General features: G+C 36.9%; 1 protein-coding gene across 2 annotated transcripts in view; it reads right to left on the minus strand.

Moving 5' to 3' along the window:
* Nucleotides 1-914: 914 nt before the first annotated feature.
* The window catches only part of ell2 (elongation factor for RNA polymerase II 2), a 110,955-nt gene continuing 91,204 nt past the window's right edge, over nucleotides 915-20,665 (minus strand). For both annotated transcript variants that reach the window (XM_072583240.1, XM_072583249.1), the window contains 4 exons: nucleotides 19,086-19,152; nucleotides 7,549-7,720; nucleotides 6,287-6,331; nucleotides 915-5,146 (listed from right to left, as the gene is read on the minus strand). In XM_072583240.1, the coding sequence (XP_072439341.1) occupies nucleotides 5,030-5,146; nucleotides 6,287-6,331; nucleotides 7,549-7,720; nucleotides 19,086-19,152 (401 nt within the window). In that variant the 3' untranslated portion in view covers nucleotides 915-5,029. The remainder of the gene's footprint in view (nucleotides 5,147-6,286; nucleotides 6,332-7,548; nucleotides 7,721-19,085; nucleotides 19,153-20,665) is intronic.

The raw sequence follows: 20,665 nt of genomic DNA on the forward strand, positions 1-20,665 counted from the left end.
GGAATTAAGTTTAGTTGCTAAATTTGATGGCACAAATATCTAAAGGAAAGTAAGTTAGGAGGACGACATGGGTAGCCTATAAGGCTGGGTCAGGATCCTAGAATTCCCTAACAGCATTATCTATAGCAGCTCACCATCACTTCATGTAGTGTAACCAGGGATGGACAATAAGTGTCGGCCCAGTGACACTCACCCTTTGAGCAATTAAAAAAAACTGGATTACTGAGTTGGCAAAAAAGTAACAATTGGAATTTGAGAAATTGTGAAACTTTCCACTTTGGCAGAAAGAATTACAAAAAAAAAAAACGGCACTGGAACAAATCCTTGAATATTTTAAACCACAAACTAGAGAGATTGTCAGCATCAGGATCAGTATATGCTCAGAGGGCTGGCAAGGAGTGGGGTGGGGTGGGGATCAACAAGAAGGGACTCCAAAATGGCACTGATCAGTCATGCAACATCATGTCAGAGCACTGATCATTAAAACAAAATACCCAACAAGAGTACCACTCATTCACTGCACATGTTAAAGTTAAACAGCTTGAAACAATGCAACTTAAATCTGGGACTTACTACAAAGGTTCTTATTTAAGATGCAGCCGAGGAATGCTTTTCCTCAGTCATTAACCTTTGCCATTCTCTATCCGGATAACAGACTTAGTCATTGAATATATTTAAGGCAGTTAGGCAGATTTCAGATCCACAGACATAAAAGGTTATGAAGGCTGACAGGAAAATGGAGTTAGGCCACAAACAGACTAATTATGACCATTTTCAGTGGGAGAGCAAGCTTAACAGGCCAAAAAGCCTCCTCCTGATCCTATTTCTTCTATTTCCAGTGATTATATTAAAATGCCAGTTACTGTACAAAACTTCAGTCTTATAATAAAACACAAAACATCTCGTATGCAAAGTCAATATTTTAATGTAATTTAAATTAACAGCTTACATTACATGTGGAATGGACACATTGTGGCTCAAATATCTTGTATTTTCATTGGTGAAAACACTCCTGCGGCATTTCCAGTTTCAATGGTCCTAACTAGATGGTAAAGGTTTACTGTGTAACTTGGAAATCAAAAGACATTCACAATAGCCAAAAGACTACTGAGAATATAACATTCCAGTATTGTTTTAATTTCCATTCTTTGTCTTCTGTAATAACTACTATTCCATATCAATTTGAACTGCTGGTTTCAACTGCATCGATCAAGGACATGTGAAGAGGAGAAACAATTAACCTGAATTTAGAGGCTTCAAAGTATTTAGGCAAAAACCTGTCCATTTGGCACACATTAATACCAAGATTAGAGGAAAGATAGATATTAAAAGTGTAACAGTAGAAGGATGGAGGGACAATATGATTTTCCCCATCATTCCTTGTAAAACAATTAAATTGCACTTTACTAGTAATCCAATGGCATACAAAGCTGCTAGCGAATTAATTAACAGCTCAGAATTTAAATACTGTGATACATTTATGCCAAGACTAGTTTTGTTGCTCAGTTTCTGGAATAGCAAATTAATATTTTGAAATAGGACAAACTGTCATGAAAAGAAGAGAGTTTTACCTAATTGATTAGGATCTTATACAATTGTTGAAAACATTTACACTTGTTTAAGTTGATTGCAAATTGCCTCAAAACTCATGCAGAATTGGGCAGTTTTGGAACAGTAATATCCATTTACCAATTAAATGGATAATTGATTGCATTTTCATATATAAAAATGCAGCAATCAGAACCAAGTATATTATATACATAAAAATAAACTGGATCTCTGATCACAAACATTTTCAATGAATGCAACCCCTTGACTTTAAAACAAATACTTGTAATAGTAAATATTTGCTTCAAAGCCAAATTTGCATCATTAACATTTCGAATGATACTTTGCTAAAATTATATGAATCAGATAGTATTAAAAATACCAACTTTTCATGCAATTTTACTACTTATTTTGAAGCATGATCAGCTTAAGCATATAAAACTGAAAAATTAAGTTTTTTTAAAACTATGCTTTCTAGTTCGAAATACAGCAGAGACTGCACAAAACAATGTAGGCAGCTTTGGTGTAAATAGTTTGCATTCAAAACAACTTTTCTTAAATTAATTGCACTGAAGTAGTGGTCAAAAATAGTAAACTGCTGATAGGCTTTTATGCAGTGGGTCTCTTTGCTTATTTTCTTTGAAATAGAAATTTAGTGTAGTTACTGAGGAATAAGTGTTCAGAGAACTTCTTGGTTTCAGTTGTGAATGTGACTTTACATTTATAGGATCCAAATTTAGGACCAACATCAGAAATTCCAAGACTATGCTAAAAGCAAAACTAACTTTCTTTAGGCCACCATGCATGAAGATGCATACTTACTGCATTGGTCACGTTCCTTTGCTTTAAAAATATTTTTAATTACACTAAGGAACGTAGATAAGGTTTTGGCTTTATGAGCATTCTTTAGCCTTAGTGGAACTGGTGAAATAAATAAGGTTCAAGTATTAAAAGAATCTGGGTTATGGCAAAAAATCCCTCCAATAATAAACCATTATTTTCTCCAGTAAACTACCACAGATCTAACAAAATATATTCCTACTGTGAGGCCAAATTGGCTCCATTAGAATACTACACAAACAAAACAATAAAGGCATTTCAGTAGTACTCAAGTAGTAAAGTGATAGGCACGGCCACAAATTCAGTTTCTTCCAAAAGGACACCAGCTGTGATTTGACATTTATTCCTCGTGACTCTGTTAAAACTACTTGTGAACTCTATTATTATTATTTAGGCAAGGGGCCAAAACTAGACTTTTTTTTTACACTCAAGAGTTGTACCAAAGTATGATTCAAAACATTAAAGTTGTCTTGAGTGATGCTAATGAATAGAGCTCAAAATTCATCTTCAGGTACAATGCTAACTAGATAGTGGAGTTGGTTTTAAGTCAATCTATACCCAGTGATTGTAAAATGGGAAGTCTCAAATCTGTACCTTTATAACGCCAATTTCAGATTGAAATTCCAAAGAATTCCAGAAAGCTTGAAAAGTTACACTAAGTGAATGTTTTGCTTCATCGAAGGATGTTAGTATATAACACAAATGAATAACATCACTTAATTTTAAGATGAGGGATACAAAGCAAAATGCTAAAAATGGAATCCAATTTATTTAAAATTACACTGATGTGAAATGCTATCCAATATTATTGACGCACAGAGTTTACCAGTGGAACATATCCCTGTCAGGAGAGGTTTTTGTTAAATAAACCTAATGCTAACTTAAAATATCCAAACATTATCAATGCTAATGTAATAATTCTGGAATTATATGAAGACACTCTTAGCGTGATGAGAAAAGAACTTTAGTAAAAGTGGGAATAACTGATAAAGAACCAATATAAATGAAGTGTGAATCAAGTTTATAGTCCTTGGTAATCCCAGTGATTAGTACCGTAAATATACCATGAAAATATCACATTGGGATTCATCCTAACTAACACCTAAACTTCAATGTTTAGAATTAGTCCAAGTTAGGAAGAGCAAGTTTCATGGTTTACAGCATTGTTTGATGATACCAGCATTTGGAGTGAAGCTGGAGACATGGAATTTATTGAAGATTCAACCAAACAGTTTGGCAAACTTTCCAACGTTCATTTGTAAACATTATGCTTCCCTTTTCACTTGGCAGCATTTTGTAAAGACAAAAACATTACACAGATTATTAGTCTCAATATCTATCCAAAACCCCGCATCGTCCAACCAAATAACTTAATGTTCCCACATGATAAATTAACTATCTTATTGATAGGCATTATACCAACTGAAATGTAATGCACTGGTAAGTACAGAGACACTTTATAAATTCAAATGATTTCTTTGTGCTGTTTGATGGTCACAGTATAATTAAATACATCTGTTTTCAGTTATATTCCTGGCACATAGGAGAACAAATTTTAAATAAACTAGTACATGCAGGTGACTGCTTCTTTGTATATAATTTGTTTTCAAAAATACTTTAAAGTAGTATACAAATAAGTCTCCTACATGAAGGTTAGTATCTTAATTTCCCCAAAACTATAAGATCTCTTTCAAATTTTGCACAGTAGCAACGCATTCATGTTAATAAAGCTGATAAATCATTTAAAATGGAAAGGCTTTCATTTCCATGGAGGAAGTAGTACGTTTATAGGAAAACACCTGCAATGACTCAGTTTTTTTTTGTCCTGAGCATCTGGCTACAGACAGCAGCTTCTTCTCTTCCCCCTCAAAGTGTATATTACATTTACACACATTTACAGAGACACTCATTCATACATGCACATAGTGGGAGGTCAAAGTTACCTTCCCACCTGTACAAGATAGAAGGAAGCCGTTTGTAGCTAATGGTCACTATACTTATGTACATAAGGAACACCTTAAGGCAAGGGGTACAGGAGCAGACTGTTTGCATTTTTAACATATTGTTTGAAATTGCAGCACAGTGTAAAGAATTATAGGCAGTTTGTAGTGCTTGTCATACTTTCCAACATTAAGGATTTCTATGAATTGTTTTGAAAACTATTTGTGCAAATTGCCTTGGGAACATTCAACCACTTAAGGCAAACTGTTTAAATTAGCAGAATGTAGCAAGTACCACATACCTTTGTTTATTTAACTGTTACATTGTTTGCTAATAGTGCTATCAATTGTTAATGTATAAATCGAATCAAGAGATTGTAGAAGAGCCCAAGTACGAAGACTAATATGATGTGTTTGGATAAACAAAAACATCTTGATATAACAGTTAAAAAGGAAGATGCAAGTTCAAAAGCAAAAAGAGCATCAATTTAGAATAAATTAGTGTGGGGTGAGGGCAGCGCAGCTTAGATGCTTCAGGGAAGTAACAAAACTCAAATCATGAAACTTCTGAAATCTTTCAGAAATCTCTTGCCACCATTCCTAGAGCAAATGTTTTGACAAATTCAAAATATATTAGCTTTTAATGTTATTACACATCTCCTTCTGATCATAGAACAATATAGCAAATTGTCCAGTGAGTTCTAATGCCATGATTGTAGCTGTTGCTTGTCATAATCTGCTATTAGTCTCTTAATGTGAGCCAGTTTGTTATGCAGGTATTCACATCTTTGTTTCTCTTCATGGTAATTGGGACTATTCTGTAGACACAAAGGAATAAAATGTGAATTTTATATTAAGTAAACAAATGCTTTAAAATCTACTAGAATTCATAATCGATCGCACAGAAAACACTAATTATATAATTATTTCACTGGGCCAGTGTACGAAATGGTCAATTTAATACAATATTGGAGGTTGGAAAATAATTAAAGAACTGTATTAAACATGAGAATATTAGAATTCACCTGCCTCCTTTTATGGCTGGATTAGTCTTATCCATGGTTAAAATATATCAACAAGTACATTATCAAATAGTTTTATATGTATAAATCTAGTGTGACTTGTAAATGAAATGCACATTGCATCACTGTATTTTCATCATTCCTTCTAAATTCCACATGAGCCAAATTTCTAAAATACTTTATTCTTCATTAATTTTAATTAAAATACATTTGTTTTTCACTTCTTAATTGTTACTGTTACTAATCAAATGCCTAATGTTTTGAAGATAAAGGGTACTTCGACATTATAACCTGCAAACATAAAAATTACTGTACCTTGCAACGGTTATAAGTACTTCATGTCTGATTAGTGAGGTCTTACAGTTCAGCTGATCTGTTAATTTTCTCTGCTCACAGCAACAAAATCTACAATTCAGGTCATCAAAAAGCATTTGGTGCATCTATATTTTGGAGCCGTTGAATTTGCTTTCAATTTATCACTGCAACCATATTTAAATAACTGCACAGTTCATCAATTTGCCATTAGTGATTTCTTGCAGGAACACAGTCCCCCACACTTCAGTTGCTCTGCATAAAATCAGCTGAGCCACAATCATACTGATAAGAGGGGAAAAGCACGTATTTTTGAGTGAGTCAGTGAGTGTACTCAATATTGAGCATCTTTGACAACTGAATTCCCAATGAACTATATAAGAGTGTAATTAAACATTGTATGAAAATCCTGGAATGCAACCTTAATTCACAACTTCTTTCAGAAGAGAGTCCATTACTGAGTGGAAGACCGGTTCCAATACTAACTTATGAAATATTAAAGAAAAATCAAGGACAAAATTAATCAGATTGTAACATTACTTTCTAACTCCAGTACAAAATGGAAGGGTAAATGATGATGATTCCATGTGACAAGACTGCACCATTCTAAAAATGACGACTAACCTTTGTAATTTTCCAATACTCTTGTAAAACTTCCTCATCAATAATCTGCAAATAAATGAAAATCTGTTAGAACCCAAAATTGTCAGGATTAAATTTTTTCTCCAAATTTTAATGCCTCATCATTTCAAGTGAAAAGTCCACAGATAATTAATAATTATTTTCTAAAATACTTTCAAAAAAAAAAAGAGGAACACAGAAATATTTAAGCAAGGAGAAAATTGAATGTGATCAGTAATGCCAGTTCATTTCAGAGAGACCAAAGATTTGAAAATTCAAATGAATAGTGGAGCCATAAAATGTCAAAGACCATACACAATCCTGGAATTCAGATGAGAGTACTCTTACTGCAGGTTTTACTTTTTCAGATTTATTTAATTGGATTGATACAGGGAAAAAAAAAGTCTCGAAGGAAGAGAGCAGGTAGCCAAAAACTAAGACTGGCATTGAAAATATGCTTTGACCTTGCCTCACTGAAGTTGCATAATTGTTATTGTAGATATTGGAACATTTATCGACTCAAGTGCTGAAAATTGTTACTTTAATGTAAACAGACTAAAATCAGAATAGCTAACAATATTTTGATTGGCATCCCTAATGTTTTTAGATGGAAGGGGTTCATTTTCTGTTTTGGCAAAGAAAAGCATTCTGGCATGACAGCCAATTTCAAATATGCTTGTCAGAATTGTCCAGTGAAAGTAAAATGAAAAAAATTTGATGACATTTACAAGGCCTAACTTTAGTCTCTCTACGAACTTACGTAAATGCAAAGAAGGTAATTTAAGAAGTTGGCTGCTTGGCTTTTTATTTGGTATTACTAACTTCTGCGGAACGACCAACAGAAAAGGAAAGAACATTTTGAAAATAGCTTAAAAGCTTAGTCTCTTCAGTAGAAGGATTATGATCATACCAAAGGAGTTCCAGCTAACCTCTCCTATATACATATACTTGCAAACCAATCTATGGTGATTCATGCTGATAAGTATACTAACTTCATTACCATGAAGAGCAAAAGTGAAAATGTGTATATACTTCTCCCTCCCAATTGCTCAAATCAGGTTGCTCGAGTGACATACCAGGTCAAATATAGAATATTGGCATTAATAACACAACAGGATACAGTCAGGCAAAGTCACAGCATTAAGACTTGAAAAGAAGCATGGAACATTAGTTTTCCAGATGAAGGGAAACTCAAAACGGAAAGGGTCTGTTGAACAATTTTTAATTGTTGACAACAGGTTAAACAGCTGAAAGTGTGTCAATACCTTATACTCTTCAGTATTAGGAGAAAGGCGCTTCCGCTCTGCATCCAGTTGCAAAAATCGTTTGGTCACTCTCTCTAACCTGGCATGCAAACTTCGATATTCACCATATTCTGCATTAAAGTCATCTTTGTAGTTTTGCCTCTGCTCATGTGACATAATGGCTGCATATTTGCTGTTCAATAAAAGTGATAATATTAAAATGACATCACAAATGCATCTTTCATTTTTGCAAATACAGTCCAAAGGGTTTGCTTCCCAGTTACGATTTGAAGGAGAGAAAAAGGTTAAGAACGTACAATCAAGGAGAAGTAAGCCATTCACCACTTAAGATTATGATTAATCAGTATGTGTTTTGACTTCAACATTTCCATCTACCTCGGATAAGTCTCAATTTCCTTGAACAAAAAAATGCAACTTAAAAACATGCAATGGCCTTAGCTCTACCACGTTCCGCAGCAGTATTCCGTAGTTGCACACCCTCAGCAAAAACTTTATGGCCAATTCCCCATAGCATTACATGAGCTTTAATTACTAATTGTAACTACACAGTAACTTTGTGCCACTTGACAGCTCCTCCCGCCACTAAAAAAAAACACGAAGATCTAACTGCATCTTGGAATCTGTGATTCTACAAGTAGTACTCCACTTAATTCTTCCTGCCAAACTGAAGAAATTCAGTTTCCCACACATTATTGTATGTTCAAAATTTCTGCCCCCCTCACACAACCTATTTATTGATATTCGAACTAATCAACCTGCTCACAGATGTCTTTACACACCTCTGGAGCAAATGGGACTTGAACCAAAAGGCATTTTACTCATACATGAGGAGTAAGAGAATGATCAGGGAGTAGGTAGGGCTGATCAGGGATAGCGGAGGGAACTTGTGTGTGGGGTCTGAGCAGATAGGGGAAGCCCTAAATGAGGTTTTTGCTTTTGCTTTCACTAAGAAAAGGGACTTTGTTGTGAATGAGAACTTTGAGGAGCTGGGATACAGGCTTGAACAGATCAAGATTGATGAAGTTGACGGGTTGGGTTAGCTTTATGAGGGGCAGGTCATGCCTCACAAATCTTGAGTTCTTTGAGGTAACATGACAGGTTGGTGAAGGTTGAGCAGTGGATGTGGTGTATATGGACTTAAGCAAGGCATTTGATAAGGTTCCCCATGGTAGGCTCATTCATAAAGTCAGGAAGTATGGGATACAGGGAGATTTGGCTATCTGGATTCAGAATTAGTTGGCTGACAGAAGGCAGAGACTGGTTTGTCGATGAAAAGTATTCTGCCTGGAGGTCAGTGTTGAGTGGAGTCCCACAGGGCTCTGTTCTTGGGCCTCTGCTCTTTGTAGTTGTTATAAATGACTTGGATGAGGAGTTTTGAGGGGTGGGTTAGTAAATTTGCAGCTGACACAAAGGTTGGAGGTGCCGTTGAAAGTATTGAGGACTATTGCAGACTGCAGCGTGAGACAGACAGAATACAGAGCTGGGCTGAGAAATGGCAGGTGGAGTTCAAGCTGGATAAATGCAAAGTGATGCATTTTGGAAGGTTGAACGCGAATGCTGAATATAGGATTAAAGACAGCATTCTTGGCAGTGTGGAGGAACAGAGGGATCTTGGCGTGCAAGTACATAAATCCCTCAAAGTTGCCACCCAAGTGGATAGGGTTGTCAAGAAAGCACATGGTGTTTTGGCTTTCATTAACAAGGGGATCGAGTTTAAGAGCTGCAAGGTTTTGCTACAGCTCTACAAGTCCCTGGTGAGACCACACTTGGAATATTGTGTCCAGTTCTGGTCACCCTACTATAGGAAAGATAGAGGCTTTCGAGAGAGTGCAAGAAGGTTTACCAGGATGCTGCCTGGACTGGAGGGCTTGCCTTATGAAGGGAGTTTGAATAAGCTTGAACTTTTCTCTGGAGAGGAGGAAGAAAAGAGGAGACCTGATTGACGTGTACAAAATAATAAGAGGAATAGATAGAATCAATAGCCAGAGACTTTTCCCCAGACAGGATTGACTGGTACGAGGGGTCATATTTTTAAGATATCAGGAGAAAGGTATGGAGGGGATGTCAGAGGAAGATTCTTTACGCAGACAGTTGTGAATGCATGGAATGTGTTGCCAGTGGTGGTGGTGGTGGTGGTGGTGGAAGCAGAGTCATTAGGGACATTTAAGTGACTGCTGGACATGCACATGGATAGCAATGGGTTGAGGGGTGCGTAGGTTAAGTTATTTTATTTCACATTAGGATTAACCCTCGGCACAACATCGTGGGTCAAAGGGCCTGTTCTGTGCTGTACTTTTCCATGTTCTAAACTCAGCAGATCTGGAAGCATCTGTGACAAGAAAGCAGAGTTAATATTTCAACTCCAGTGACTCTTCATCGGGTAAATTGTTATATTTAATTCACATGTGGGACCTGGATGCTCCTGGCTGGCCAGCATTTATTGCCCATCTCTTCAGGTGGTGGTGGTGGGCCTCTTTTTGAAATCCTGCTGTTCGTGTACTGTCGGGTAGACACACAATGCCATTAGTGAGGGAATTCCAGGATTTTGATCCAACTGTGACCCATGTGTTTCCAAGATAAACAAGAAGTCAAATGTCAAGCGGTAGGTGATTGGTTGATATATTTTGAGGATGATTTCTCTCTAAACCAGGGCAGTGGTTTAAATCAGACGTGAGACTCTAAGTAGTCTATTAAAAATACAGCTTAAATATATAGCCTAATTAATAAAATCTCAACAAAAAACAAAAACAAATTGCTGGAAAAGCTCAGCAGGTCTGGCAGCATCTGAAATTTTATTAAAAACTGAGAACTGAGGATGAGAAATCTCTAATCCGAATAAGTATAAAAGTACATAAATTAGTATTAAGAGAATTCGCTTGGAGGTGTTTAGAGGAATTAGAACATAGAACTGAACAGCACAGGAATGGACCATTTGGCCCATGACATAATGCCAAACATGACGCCAAATGAAACTAATCTCGTCTGTTGGCCCCTGGTCCATATCCCTCCATTCCTTCCATGTTCATGTGCTTATCTAAAAGTCCCTTAAATTGCCCTTATCGTATCTGCCTCCTCCACCACCACCAGCCCTGGTGGTGTGTTCCAGATTCCGACCATTCAAAAAGCTTGCCCCTCACATCTCCATTGAATTTTTTCCCTTTCACTTTAGATGTATGCTGCCTAGTGTTCGAGATTTCAAATCTGGGGAAAAGAGTCTGATCATCAACCCTATCGATGCACCTCAATTTTATAAACTTTTATCACGTCTCCACCACTCAAGAAAAAAACCTGAGTTTTTCTAGCCTCTTGTATCCTCTAATCCAGGCAACATCCTTGTAAAGCTCTTCTGCACCCTCTCCAAAGCCTGCACCATCCTTACTATAATCTGACAACCAGAAATGAACAGAATACTCTAAGTATGACCTTGTGGGTGGCACGGTGGCACAGTAGTTAGCAATGCTGCCTCACAGCACCAGAGACCCGGGTTCAATTCCCACCTCAGAGGACTGACTGTGTGGAGTTTGCACAGTGTCTGCGTGGGTTTCCTCCCACAGTCCAAAAATGTGCAGGTTAGGTGAATTGGCCACACTAAATTTCCCGTAGTGTTAGGTGAAGGGATAAATGTAGGGGTGGGTTGCGTTTCGGCGGGTTGGTGTGGACTTGTTGGACTGAAGGGCCTGTTTCCAAACTGTATCTAATCTAACCAAAGTCTTCTAAAGCTGTAACATGACACTTGCACTTAATCCCCAACTAATAAAGGCAAGCATGCCATAGGCTCTCTATCACTTGGCTACTTTCAGGGAGCTATGGACTTGAACCTCAAGATCCTTCTGTGCATCAATGCTGTTCAGAGTCTTGTTATTAATTATATACATTGATCTCCCAAATCACAGCACCTCAGACTTACCTGGATTAAATGACATCTGCAGTGTCGCCACCCATGGTTTCTCTGCAACTGGTCAATATCCCACTTTATGCTTTGATAACTTCTATGCTATCTATAACTTTAATCTTTGTATTGTCTGCAAACTTACTAATCCACCCATCCATATTTTCATCCAAGTCATTTATATAAATCACAAACAGCAGAGGTCCCAGTATGGATCCCTGTGAAACACTATTAGTCATGGACCTCCAGCCTGGAAAACACCCTTCCAGCACTACCCTGTCTTCTATGGGCAAGCCAATTCTGAATCCATGCAGTCAAGTCACTCTGGATGCAGTGTATCTTAATTTTCTGGATGAACCTACCATGAGGGACTGTCAAAAGCCTTACTGAAATCCATGTAGGCAGCAACCATTGCTCTACCTTCATCTGTCACCTCCTTGAAAAGTTCAATCAAGTTAGTAAGACATGATCTGCCCTGCACAAAACCATACTGATTGTGTCTAATTAGGCCATGCCTTTCCAAATATGTGTAAATCCTTATCCCTAAGAATTGTTTACAACCAATGAGAGACTCACCAGTCTACACGTTTCCTGGATTATCCTACTTGCCTTCTTGAACAGATGAACAACATTAATCCTCCAGGACCACTCCAGTAGTTAGCAAGGATATAAAGATCTTGGTCAAGGCACCAGCAATCTCCTCTCTTAATAACCTAGGGTAGATACTATCAGGCCCTGGGGACTTATTCATCTTAGTGCTCTTGAAGGAGATCGAACATCACTTCTTGATCTCAAAATGCCCTAGTATATTAGCATGCTCCACACAAATCTCACTATTCTCCATATCCTTCTCCTGGATGAAAACCAATGCAAAGTACACATTTAGGATAGCGATATCATGCACATCCTCTGATACAAAGCACAAGTTCCCTCCACTATCCTTGCGTGGTCCCATCTTCTCCCCAGTTATTCTCTTGTTTTTAAACATACCTATGGACTGCCATGCGGTTCTCTTTAAGCGTGCTTGCCAAGATCATTTCTTGGAGATGGGGAGGACTGCAGATGCTGGAGATCAGTGTAGAGTGTGGGGTGCTGGAAAAGCACAGGCGGCAAGGATTCCTGATGAAGGGCTTATGCCGAAACATAGATACTCCTGTTCCTCACATGCTGCCTGATCTGGTGTGCTTTTCCAACATAATTTCATGGTCCCTTCTTGCTCTCCTGATTTCCTGCTTGAGTACTTTTCTGCTTTTCTTATATTCCTCACAGGCCCTGTCGGATTTTAGCTTCCTAAACCTTACATATGTTTGTTTTCTTTTGACTAAATTCACAACCTCCCTCGTTATCCAAGGGTCCCTCTTACCTCGACACCCTTTTCCTTCCTTCTTACTGGTGCATGCTGGTCTTGAACTCTCAGCAGGTCTTTAAACAGTTCCCATATGTCAAATGTAGATTTGCCTGATAACAATTCCTCCCAATTAACACTTCCCCAGCTCCTGCCTAATATTGACGTAATTTGCCCTCCCCCAATTTAGTACTTCCCACAAAGGTCCTGGCTTATCCTTGTTCATAGCTATCTTAAAAAAACTTGAGTTGAGTTGTGGTCACATTTTCCAAAATGCATTCCCACTGAAAGATCAGTCATCTGACCAGGCTCATTAGCCAAGACAAGGTCCAGTACACCCCTTCCCTAGCTGGACTATACACAGTGATTCAAGAAACCCTCTTGAATGCACTTAAATTCTGCCCCATATAAGCCTCTTGCTCTAAGAGACTCCCAGTCAATATTGAGAAGTTAAAGTCATCCAATAGGACAATTGCTTTTATTGCACCTTTCCATAAACTGCCAATATATTTGTTCCCCAATCTCTTGATGGCTGTTGAGAGGTGGGGCTGGGGTGGGGGTGGCTGGCTATGGTACTATCTTAGAGTGATCACACCCATCTTATTTTTAAGCTCTACTCATTGCCTCAGTGGATGAACGCCCCAGTATGTTCGGTGCAGTTGTGGCGTTCTCCTTGATCAGTAATACAACTCCTCCATCTCTTACCTTCTTCCCTATCTCATCTAAAACAAGAAATCCTGGAACATTGAGCAGCCAGTATGGTCCCTCTCTCAACCAACTCTCTAATGGCTACAACATCATAGTCACATGTACTGATCCAGGCTCTACACTCATCTGCCCTATCTATAATATTCCTTGCATAATTAAAAGGCTGCAAGGAAATTCTTAGTAACTATAGGCTGAACATTTACCAGTGTTGGGTAAGGTATTGGAAATCATCAGAAACATAAAGCAGGTGTGTGTAAATTGAGGAGAATCAACACAGATGTAAATAATAGACAGTGCTCAAGGAATCTTATTGAACTTTTTGATAAAGTAACAGAAATTACTGATGCAAGGGTTATATAATTACCAATATGGATTTTGAAAAAAAAAATGGTTGCCTTAGAACTGCATAAAAGCCTTCTAAATCAAATTGATGTCCATGGAGTAGGATGGCCATTGTCAGTTTTGATATTTTGACTGTGATGCTTTTCATGGTTGAGCTGAACCAATAACAGTGAACAAACAGCAATACAGTTCTAAGTCAAGGTGTTGTTGTTTGAAGATGGTGGTTTTTCAATGGGTCTAAGCCCTTTTACCTCTAGACAAAAAGATTCATGGCTTGAAAAGCCTTTAAGAATTATTGCAGATAGTACACATTCAGCAAGATCATATTTTTTGTAATTGTTAATTGTAATTAACTGGAACTCACTGCCTATAAAGTGGTGAAAATGAAATTGATCAATGATTTCAGAAGGAAACTAAGTATGTACTTAAGGGAAATAAACTGGTACAGAGAAGAGAATGATGGATTATGTGATTAACTGAATTCCTGCAGAAAGATGGCATACACTCAATGGGCCAAGTTCTTGTATGTGCCATAGAGACCAAATGAGTATCTAAGGATTGAGGTCTTCAGCACTGTACCAACTATTGAGACACTGCAGCAAACTGGCAATAAATCAGTGCCAATCACCTTCCCTTACACACCCATCTGACAAGAAACTTTCAGTCCCTTAACTCTGTGAGCTTAAGGCCAGCCCTTTTCAATGGCAGTTTGATTTGGGATATTTGAAGTAATACCAAATCCTAACCAACCAAACCTGGTTGGTTGAAGTAGGAAATGGAAAGATAACTTCCAAAAATGAGCATGTGTCAGGCCAACTTAAATTGAACAAACATATGGAATTCAAATTTAAAAGGAAGATGTCTAATTCAAATATGGAGAGAGTATAAACTGAACTAAAGGCTATACAATGTTTCAAACGCTAGAGATATATTTGAAAGTGATGAATTTAGAGGAGTGGTGCTGAATAGAAGGGTTAACTGGCTAGCTCTTTCAAGAGCCAGTAGCAGACACGATGGGTCAAATGGTCTTTTTTATATTGTAGATTCTATGATTCTATAGGTTAAATTGATTAAGACAACCACCTGTAAAAAATGTGCCTTCCAGAAAAAAACTGTTTGTATAAGATCTGGAGTGATAACTACAATTGATTGTTGAAAAATGAATTAAATCCAACATTTATTGTCATACAATGTCAGCTAGAAATAGAGCAGGCTCTGTTCAATGGAATAAAATTACTTGTTATTAATTTAAACCAAAATTTAGAGGAGTAAGAATCTTAAAACTAATTGCTGTAGTTTATCAGACAGTCAAAATAGCTGACCCACTTCATGAAATTTAAGCAGTCTTTGCAATTACATTTTAAGTAATGGAAAAATTGGTGTTGTCATTGTCAAAATAGATAGTTAGAACAGTGTTAAGCAATGGGGACTGTATGTTATATTTTTCCTTATTAAATTTAATATGACATTGTTGTGTTACATATTTTGTCTGTATCATTCTACAAGTTGAGCTGTCCTTTCTGCTACCAAATTATTTGTTAGTCATTCACTAAATTTGACCACACAGCACAAATTTCTAAATCCAGTCATATTTGAAAATTAGACGTAGCTGTCACATGTTTTGGGTCATCTTATGTGTTACCATAACATGCCTTAATTTCAATTGTTCAACCAGTTTCCTGTTCTTGATAATGCTTATTTTAAAATTCTATATCTGAGTTTAAGGCAGGATTGTTCTTGTTTGCATCCAAAATAATTGCTGTCTAGATAGCCTTTAAATTCAGTCCAGATTAAATACCAGAAGCCGAGTCTTGGTTAAACCATTTCCAGAACTACACTTGTGGTCAGAGTTTATTCTAACACTCATACCAGCAATTACCAACTCCAATTATTACTTGCTCTTCATTACACCCATTCATATCATGCAAAAAACCAAAAGTATAATATTATACTATTAAGAATAAAAACATATTACATTCCTTTCTTGTGTATGTTAACTGTTTCTTAAAGCTTTCTCTTTTCCACTTAATTCAGTCAGATTAGATGACTGCTTTTATCCACCCAACTAAACATGAAGACTTCTTCAATCTTCAGCATCTGTTTTAAAATTGCAATATCAATTCTCAATCTTCTTATTCATGCAAATATATATTATCTCATTGTGACTTATCAATGTAGCACTCAATAGGTATTGCTGCTGAACCTCTTCTGAAAGTTTCTTCAAAGATTTTGTCTATGAGAAACACCAACTCAACAAACACAAGTTTCAGCCAAAGATATTTCAACAACTCTTACAGACTTACTATAGGCTGCAACTGTGTCCGTCAGTATTTCTTACAAATGTCATACCTATTTATATCAAATTATTGCATTACAAATTCTTTGTTTCTGCATCTTTTACTCAAAGTAGTCAGGTTTTAAGAGGATGAATGGGTAAATTTCCCTGATAGATTTAACACAACTTAAGGAAAGAAGTAGACATTGCATATTAGTGAAATGGGTATAGGATATGGATTTTTAGTCTTTGAAAATGTAACACAAGAAAATGTTGGGTTAAAAGTTAGGGGTTTAGACGTGGCATCATGGAAAGCTAAAAGGTGCAAGAGTGGTGAAAACAGACTAAGAGTTAAAAGGTAGTTCTTCCAGAATCATTGCAAGTGGTTAGTATTACATCACTTCTGGGAGACCTATGTCTAATGTGTCGAATAACATATTATAGGCCTCAAGAGATGTGTGTCAAATTTATAGCTGACACTAACATTCAAAAGGTATAAAATTCAAAATAGTAATACTGATAAAGTAGGGAATAGGCTTTAAAAAAGCAGATGGAATTCAATGTCACTAAGCGAGCATGATGCATTTAGTTAAACATCAACAGCAATATGTCAAACTGTTTCAAAGAAAGAATATTAGTTCCAAAGTATTAAAAAGAACCATCTTTGCTAACTAAAACATTAATGGTATGTGAATGTTTTATCCCACCAATTGTGGGATTTAAAAGCCTGAAGAGGTATACACATGTTTAACAAAAGTTCAGTTACAAAACTGTGTAAAAATTAGTACAGTACACATTGTAAGAAGGATATTGAGACTTCAGTTAGGATGCATTGCAGATTTACTGGAATGTTGTTCAAAACAAAATAGTCTCTCTTTTTCTTAGAGCATATTATGGGGCAAAATGTTTATAGGTATTCTTGATCTCAAATCCCTCCATCAGAACCAGTTAGGTGCTGTTACAGAGCAAATCGCGGTGATTGAACGGATGAGTGATCAAAAACCCAACTTGGAGTCGCATAAAAAATATTACAACATTTTGAATCAGCTCTAGATAGTTGAAGAATGAAATGTGGCCCTCAGAAGGCACTCATGACCGGGCCAAGGAACTTGGCCCGATGTATCTCCAATGTTTAGTTAGGGCATTTTTGCACATTGGATACTGAATAAGTCAGAATCAGTACAGATCCTAAAACTTGATGGCAAACCGGTTATCAGCCTAAAAGAATGATATTTTTGTATGATTTCATGGAGGTGTACCACATATAAAAGAATGTGGAGGAGCCAAGGAAAGATCATTGGACATTTCTAAGCTAATGGTGAGGAAAAGCTTACTATTCAAAAGAACAGAAAATTTCTATTGTGTTTTTTTCAGCTGTTAACCTTCAGGTTAATTGGTCATTAGTTTCACCTGTTCGTGGGATCAGTTTGCAAAAAGGGTGGCATGTTGGTGGAAGAGGGAGGGAGACAATACAGGCTCAATGATACTGGTTTGGAGAGAGTTTAGGAGCAGAGGGACCTCAGGATTCATGTGCATGAATCTCTGAAGGTGGCCAGGCAAGTTGAAACAGTCATTACAAAGGCTTATGGGATCTTTGGGTTTATATATAGAGAGTATAAACACAAGGAAGCAATGCTACATTGCTACAAATCATTTCTAAGAACATATTTGAAGTATTGTATTCAGTTCTGGGCACTTTAAGGGAGGCTGTTAAAACACTGGGGAAGAGTTCAAAAGAGACTTACTAGAATGATAGCAGGAATGAGGGATATTAGATTTGAGAAATTGGACCTCATCTTCTCTGCTCCAGAAAGAATAAGAGGTGACCTTATTTAGAGGTGCTTAGAGGTATGAACAATTTTGACAGGATAGACAAGGATATTGTTTCCACTGGTTGGTATGAAAGTAACTTAGGGTCAGAAATTCTAGCCTATCAAGCAAGGGTATTAGGAATAACAGAGCAGAAAGTTCTTTACTCAGTCATTAGGATTTGGAATGCATTGTCTGCGAAAATAGTGGAGGCAGATTCCATAGAAGGATGTGTATTTGAAAGTGATGAAATGGAGAGAGAGCTGAACAATGGGACTAGCTGAGTAGCTCTTCTGGGAGCTAATACAGACATGGGTCGAATGGCCTCCTTCTGTGCTTTAAATTTCTATGATTCTACAATTGCCCACTTCAGAAGTACTGGACTGGCTGTGAAATGTTTTGATGTTTCGAGATTGTAAAATGTCTTCTTTCTTTACAAATATGCAAACTCAGCACAAGCAGCTGGTTTCCAAAGTTTCATTTTATCATTTCAATTTGATCAAATTATTTGGCATTTTCATTCAAATTTCATCTGTGAATTATCAGCCACCACTTCGGTAAAAGCTGCTCACACTTGACAAGTCTGCATAGAACCATTTATTCTCTCTCTCTCTTTAAAGGTGTCACATATTTAACATTTTATTTCTGGCATGGATTTGAAGGGCTGAACGACCTTTTTCTGTGCCATAGTGACTGACACCAGTGCTCACTATTTCATATGAGGTGTTTAATGATGTCCACAAACTAAAATGAAGAACCTACAGCAGAAGTCATATCTAGAAGCCAGTCAGAACACAAGTACATTTTTCCAAACAATCACCTTGAGAGGAGTGTCTTTATTTTCATTGTTAGGTCAATTGAACCAAATGTATTTACATTAACCCAACTTTCTCATAGTAATTCACCAAACCTTCTGAAAATCCATGTAAAACCACATATATATTGGTGAGTCCTTCCACAGTTACAAGGGTTTGGAAAACTACACAAGTGTCAAAATTAAACTTCAATACTAACTACGGTGTTTGAAAGATCATTAAAAATACTTCTAATTAAAAAATCTGAACTTGAACAAATCAAATTAAATGACTACCAGATTAGTTGTTTTTTATAAAAAAATGAGAGAAGAGTGCATAAGATAAATGCATAAAACAATGAGCATGTTTACTTACATCAAGTAATCAGGTTTTTTGGTTGGTAATGTAGGACTGCTGGAACCAGTGCACTTCCTATTCGTTTCTGCAAAAGAATAGAGGTTTCTGTATTTCTGTTTTGCCATACAGTAGAGGACAGCAGACGGTACAGAAATAACAAGGAACTTTTGACCTTTGCCACACTGCAGCTTAAAACATGTGGGAATATTTTATTGCTTTTGTTTCTGTATCACATCTATCATTGCAAGTAGTGCACTAGCTTTAAACTCTACAGATTGCAAACAGCAGCCGCCATATGGTCAGCTCAGTCACTACCAATAACAGGCCCAGAGTCTGTAACGGCGATAAGTGAATTACCCATACAATAGAGGTCAAAGCACTAGGATCTCCACCCAGGGTAAGTCTCCTACAGTTTTAAAATCAGTCAGACAAGGGACCATTCAGAAATTAATTTATTGAAAGCAACAGATGTGGCTATAATGTTAAAGAATGCAATTTTAGGGCCTTTCTCACCCTACGTGTAGTGAGAATCATGAATGAGAACACAGCATTGTTATTAAATTAGATTAGGGCACTTGGGACGCATTTTAACATTGTATTCTGCTTCTTTAGCTGAGAGATCTGAAGAGTTTAACATTAGCAGCAACATGGAACAGCGAACATGTTGCAAACTTTGTACTTTTTTGGAACCATGCTAACAACTTCAGTCTGACCCAATTAAAAAAAACTGTGGGCGTTTAAAAATACAAATCAGACAATGTAGAAGTTTCAGAGTTAAGTATGTTTAATGGTGATAATTTTATTCTTGATCTATAACAGTTAACTTTATGTATCTGCATTATCACATACCTTAAATCTTCCTCGTCAGCTTTTATTTCAAAGAGCGCAATGTGTGTTTAGGATTAGAACTGTTTTAAGAGTTGATAACATTCTTTGATATTTTTAAGATGTCCTTGCATATTTTGATTACAGATTTGCAGGTTAAAGCAAAGTTTACATTAACCTCTGGGATTCAAAAAAATAAAAATCGTCCTCCTACAGTTTTTAAAACATTGGTTGAGTTCATGATCCATTCACAATTTTCCTGTCGTTTATGCAGATTATAACATTTTAAGGACGTTATTGAAATGAGCAGAAGAATTTAGTCTTATTAGTTTGTAGTCGGTGTTATTTATGCAGTAATTTAAACTGCCTCAACTATTTTGAACACACCACACCTTTAGGAATGACATTTTGCCATGAACCAAAGTCCAAGTGATTGCCCATCTCTATGACTGATCAACCCTGACGATTGTCTTAAACATTTACTTGCTGTAGTTACTTTCAACTGTACAATTCCCATCCATGTTCGCTCAAATTTATCTAATTGAGAGGAGTACGCTGGTTTAGCCATATAACATATTTGGTTGAAATATAGCAGAAAGGAGGAGCCAATGTTGACCCCTCCAGCCTGCTCAACAGGATATCGGCTGACCTGACTGTAGCCCCAACTCCATGTTTCTACCTGTCCATACGTAATCCTCAACTCCTTTGCAGTTCAAAAATCTAACTCTGCATCCATCATTCTCTGATAATTCAAGATTACCAACCCTCTGTAT

This window comes from Chiloscyllium punctatum, chromosome 2 (assembly GCF_047496795.1).
Source record: "Chiloscyllium punctatum isolate Juve2018m chromosome 2, sChiPun1.3, whole genome shotgun sequence".
In the NCBI taxonomy this organism is placed as follows: Eukaryota; Metazoa; Chordata; class Chondrichthyes; order Orectolobiformes; family Hemiscylliidae; genus Chiloscyllium; species Chiloscyllium punctatum.